Consider the following 5979-nt stretch of genomic DNA (forward strand, 5'->3'; position numbering starts at 1 on the left):
AAATATTATTATCATATACTACTAAAATTTTTTTCAAATTATAGTGAGAGCACTTACCCTACTACACAATATATAAATCCGTCCCTGTGTACAATGACGGATCCAAAAAATTTTGATAATATATATATATAAAATATAATATAATAAAAAATTTTATAATAAAAATATTATGTGTACATAAAAATTAATTATCAAATTATTTATTAATCATTATGTATTCATATATAAATATATGTATTGTTTAATTTATTTTTAATGTGTATTACACAGATAGTTATTTTCGATATAAATATAACATTATTAGTTTTTATAATATCTAATTTTACAAATTAACATACTAAAATAATCATTTATAAATAGGATAAAGTATATTTTTTGTCCTTAAAGTTTGATAAAATTTCAAAAATATTCCTAAATTTTATTTTGTTTCAATTTTGTCTCAAAAGTTTTCGATTTGCATTAAATATACCCCTGACAGCTAATTTTTCAAAAAATTTAAGATCGATTCAACAACAATTTCATAAAAATAACTCCTCAACACAAGTAAATCAAGCATAATTTTCATGCATTATTGTTATATTGGTCTTAACTTTTTTGAAAATTTAGCCTCCGAAGGTATATTCACTACAAGAAAAACACCCATTCAGGTACACTTGAAAAGTGTAGCTAAAAGTGAAAAAAAAATGATGCCTTAGGCTATGGCTACGCTTTTTGGGCTACGGCTACGCTTTTTGGGGTGATTCCTATTCGGCCGTTGCCTATTCTCAAAGGCTACGCTTTTCTGCACCAAGGACTACGCTTTTGGCGTTTGGGAATAGGCTATGCTTTTCAAGTGATGCTGTCCAGGACCAAAGGCTACGCTTTTCAGCTTCTATTTTTACCAGAATAGGCTACACTTTTCAACGCTACTGTATCACCTGTAAAGCGTAGCCCCATTGTATATCATAGCTACTCTATATAAGTGTAGCCCTAGGTCCCTTATTATTTTTTTTTAATTTTCTGTATAACTATAACTACTCTATATAAGTGTAGCCTTAGGTTCCTCATTTTTAAGTCGCATGAAACTTGTATCACATATCAATTAAAATTCAAAGTTTGCACTCTATATCCGAAAAGAACTTAACAAACAGAAAATCGTTAATCTTCTAATCTTGGCATAATGACGCGCCTTCAAATTCTTCTCAAACACATCTTTTTCATGCTGATCTTCATCACCATAAAAAAAAACTCTTGGCCTTAACAATTGTATCAGTGTTCATTCCCTTGTTCATTCCCAGCAAGAACTAATTTCCAAGCAGTTGCTGCCCTGCTTACAGCTGCATGTTATCATAATTCAAAAAGAGAAGCATGTAAAGATTTTGCATACTGATTCACCACCATACGCAATCAATACAAGATTATGTTGAAGGAAATGACTGGGCTACTTACAAATATTCTTTTGACCATTCTCGCGACACATGAAGAAAACAAAATCATAGAACCGAATGAATTATGAAAAGTCTGCCTGGCAAAAGCAACAAATGAAGCACATGTTCCAATTGCAAGTATCATATTAAAGATTAAAAATACAAGAAAATAAACTTGTTGCTTTTTTATTATTCTCATTAAAGCTGAATGCTAAATTCACAAAATCATGCCAATCAGTTTAATTTCAAGTGCAAAAGGGGAAAACGGCGTTGTTTCAAAGAGTAAAGTGAGAATCATCAACCTAAATTTAGCACTAATTAAAAAGAATGTAATGTTGTTGGATGAGAAACGAACCACGTGTCTGTGTTGCTCGAACCTTTCACGGAGGTTAGCTACCTGAAAAAGATGAATAAGAACAAGAAAAATGATTAAATAATTAAAGTTAGGGACCCAAAGTAAAAAAAAGATAATCGGAAGGGTGAATGACCCGGTGATATCAATGTATATCAATTTAGCTTAGCTTGTGAAGGTGGAAAGTGTGAGAACTCATCATCAAACAGAAAATTATTGAACAAAAAGAAATGTCAAGAATAATACATAAAATCATACTTAGTTTTCTATTTCAAAATTCAAAACAAAACTGAATACAATGCTATAAGGGAATCACAGATACAGGGGGAATTTTACACATATATCAGCACACTGGATTAGTGATGGCAACATCAGAAACAGAAGCTAGCACCAGTTGGGGTTAAAGTACTGCTCCTGCTTCTCTAGCCTTTCTGTGTTTGTGCCTCATCCTGAAATACTCCCTCTTCCTTGCTCTATAGCTGTTGGGATTCTCAGGTTGCACTTCTCGTGGGTAAACACTCACCTGAAGTAGAAGAAATCATAATAATTAAGCTTCAATTTGTATTCTCTATAATTTTTCTAAGTAACATAATCAAGGTGTAAAAAGATTCACTTAACATTTTTCCTGTCAGGCCCAAATTTTTTACAACTCCATCAATCAAGGAGAAGATGGTATAGTCTTTGCCAAGTCCCACATTCTTTCCTGCATGAAACTAACAGTATTGTCCAAAACAAAATCAAAACTTAGATGATCCTGTATGGTGTTTTTTTTTCTCTTTTTCAAAGTGATGGGATGCTACACATTTTATATTACTCGTAAATTTCTAACTGCCAAAAACATGGTAATGGTCAAATTTGAATCTTTAGAGAAACCACAATAACTAAGTTTGACATTCAATCATTCATAACATAGTATAGTTGAATAACAATTTAATGTTCACAAGTTTGATTAAATCAAGCAAAAAAACTAAATTATGAATAAACCTCCTCATGCAAAGATTTCAGCACAATTCCTGGAACGGGATCTGGACAAAACTCATCAGGAGTGAAGTTGCAGAGCACCCGTATAATCAACGAAAGGGTGATGGATGGACATACCTGCTCAACAATTAAAGAAACAGAATAAACATAATGATAGAGCAACAAAAAAGAAAGTGAAAAGGAAATGGTACAGAAGAGAATTAACCTCTCGTCTGACTTGTTTATCCATAAGCATATCCTTTGGGAGCATTAGAAGATCACTCAAATTGTTAAGGAGAAGAAAAGATTTAGGTTTGCTATCGTTGTCCCTGCTCTCATCGTTCTCACCACTCTCCTGATCTTGCAGACAATCTTCAACATCCATGCTGAACATATCAGTAAGCCATCGAGACCAATTGCCAACCTACAGTTCAAGTAGTCCTTTCATAAGCCTAAACAAACTTTCCATAAGATGAAAACGTGAAACTACAGTAGTTGTGCTGTTCACATCAACATGTTTGTAAACCCCAATTTTGTTAGTTCATATTAATCATTTTTATTTCCAACAATCACTACAGCAATATTCTATGCTAGGCAACAAAAATTTGAATCTTATGCATAATGACTATCCCTCTAAGAAAGTGGTGCTTTAATCAATAAAAGATTTTTCTATTGTCCAAACATTCAAATTCAAGTTATAGACACACCCCATAAGATTTAATACAAACAAATATATACATACAGAATTTTTCAGCTGTGCACCAGAACCAAAGCTCAAATCTCCTGCGGGAATTGGCAAAACCTTCGAATCCACAATAGGATCTGATACAGGATCAGTTGGGATCTCAAGTGCTGACTCCCAAAGAATTGCATTGAACATTGCTACATATAGTCTAGCTATGCAATGTTCCATGACCTGAGAAAGGTTTTACATCTACTCAGTATTTCAAGCAAAGTAAAGGGGAATGAAAAGCTCCTTACAGAAAGGAAGGATAAAAGTAACAAAGAAAAAGCATACCATTCTAGCCAAAACAGGCAAACAACCACACTCATGACCTCCTGCTCGAACAGGACAGAGCCTCAGGACAGGAAGGATATAAGTAAGGTTTATTCATAATTTAGTTTTTTGCTTAATTTAATCAAACTTGTGAACATCAAATTGTTATTCAGTGGTGAAGGAGAAAGAGAATACCAAAATACCAAACAAATTACTCGAATCTAATTAACTAAACACACTTCAATACAAATGTCACCTGAAAATAAATAAACATCTTAAAATGTCACCCAAATCAAATACGATTTCAGCTAAAAAATGGCGTATCTGGCTCATGCATCAACTTGGTTACTCTCAAATTTCAACATTCTAATTGAAATACAAGAAATAAACAAGACCATAGTTGTTGTGTTTGTGATTACAGAGTAGAAACCGGTTTCAAAAATGGCATATCTGGCTCATGCATCAACTTGTTGGGTATTTTTCTTGTGGTGCCAGGTGATTCACACATTATTTAAGGGATCAGACTTTCACAGCCATATTTTGTTTTATTTGAGTTCATCAAGAATCCAACAAATTTAGCTTGAGACCTAATAGTAAGAATTGAAACTACACAATACTTGAAACTATTAATTAGTAGAATTGAAAGAAAAAGAAAACTAATAATAAGCAATAAATAGAATAAGCAACTCATCCTGGTATTCCTGCGCAGCAACTAATCATGGCCAAACTCACCTGTGTTAATGGAATAAAACCCCTAAATTCACGGGTTCTCCTGCGCTGCACAATAGCATGCATGTTCATCAATTCATGATGTCACAGATTATTGTACCAAACCCCCAAATTGAAACCTAAATTCAGAACCCTAACCTCGCGAATGAAGAAAGCTTTCAGTTGAGCGCAGAGTCTTCGAGATGTGACCCGCAGCGAAGAGAAGCGACGATGAAGATGAGTGGGGAAGATGAATGAGCGCAGAGTCTTCCTGGAGTGGTGAGTGGTGACGCCGTGAGTGGTGAGTGGTGATGGCAAACACTTTTCTCTGATTTGGGGGTGATGACGGTGGTGAGGGCGGCGTAGCGACGATGGTAGGGCGGCGCAGCGACGGTCAGTAGTGCAACAATGTGGAGAGTGGTGAGTGCGGGTGAGTGGTGAGTGGGAGAGGGTCAATGGCGAGAATGAGAGGGTGGTGCACGAAATTGCAATCACACTTTTGCAATTTCGCACAACTAACCAGCAAGTGCACTGGGTCGTCCAAGTAATACCTTACGTGAGTAAGGGTCGATCCCACGGAGATTGTCGGCTTGAAGCAAGCTATGGTTATCTTGTAACTCTTAGTCAGGATATCAATAATTATCAGGGTTGATTGTAAAAAGCAAAAGAACATGAAATAAGTACTTGTTTTGCAGTGATGGGAAACAGGTTGAGGTTTTGGAGATGCTTTATCTTCTGAATCTCTGCTTTCCTACTGTCTTCTTCTTCAAGCACGCAAGGCTCCTTCCATGACAAGCTGTATGTAGGGGTTCACCATTGTCAATGGCTACCTCCCATCCTCTCAGTGAAAATGTTCAACGCGCTCTGTCACAGCACGGCTAATCATCTCTCGGTTCTCAATCGGGTTGGAATAGAATCCAGTGATTCTTTTGCGTCTGTCACTAACGCCCAGCCCTCAGGAGTTTGAAGCTCGTCACAGTCATTCAATCTTTGAATCCTACTCAAAATACCACAGACAAGGTTTAGACCTTCCGGATTCTCTTGAATGCCGCCATCAATTCTAGCTTATACCACGAAGATTCTGATTAAGGAATCCAAGAGATATCTACTCAATCTAAGGTAGAACGGAAGTGGTTGTTAGGCACACGTTCATAGTTGAGAATGATGATGAGTGTCACGGATCATCACATTCATCAGATTTAGGAACAAGTGATATCTTAGAATGGAAGCAAGCATGATTGAATGAAAAACAGTAGTAATTGCAATAATCCATCAAGACACAGCAGAGCTCCTCACCCCCAACCATGCGGTTTAGATACTCATGCCGTAGAAGATACAATGAGAAACGTGTAATGTGTCATGAGGTACAGGTACAATATCAAAAGATCCTATTAATAGTGAACTAGTAACCTAGGGTATACAGAAATGAGTAAATGACGTAAGAATCCACTTCTGGGTCCACTTAGTGTGTGCTTGGGCTGAGCATTGAAGCTTTCAAGTGTAGAGACTTTTTCTGGAGTTAAACGCCAGCTTTTATGCCAGTTTGGGCGTTTAAC

General features: G+C 35.9%; 1 protein-coding gene across 1 annotated transcript; it reads right to left on the reverse strand.

Moving 5' to 3' along the window:
- Nucleotides 1-1248: 1248 nt before the first annotated feature.
- LOC107460353 (uncharacterized) lies at nt 1249-4510 on the reverse strand. Its single transcript, XM_052253211.1, has 7 exons — nt 4448-4510; nt 3461-3634; nt 2945-3142; nt 2743-2856; nt 2168-2281; nt 2056-2059; nt 1249-1316 (listed from the first exon to the last, which is right to left on the reverse strand). Exons 1-7 carry the CDS (start codon nt 4508-4510, stop codon nt 1249-1251), a joined length of 735 nt encoding a protein of 244 aa, XP_052109171.1.
- Between the last annotated feature and the right edge of the window lie 1469 nt (nt 4511-5979).

The sequence above is a fragment of the Arachis duranensis genome, chromosome 8 (assembly GCF_000817695.3).
Source record: "Arachis duranensis cultivar V14167 chromosome 8, aradu.V14167.gnm2.J7QH, whole genome shotgun sequence".
NCBI lineage: Eukaryota > Viridiplantae > Streptophyta > Magnoliopsida > Fabales > Fabaceae > Arachis > Arachis duranensis.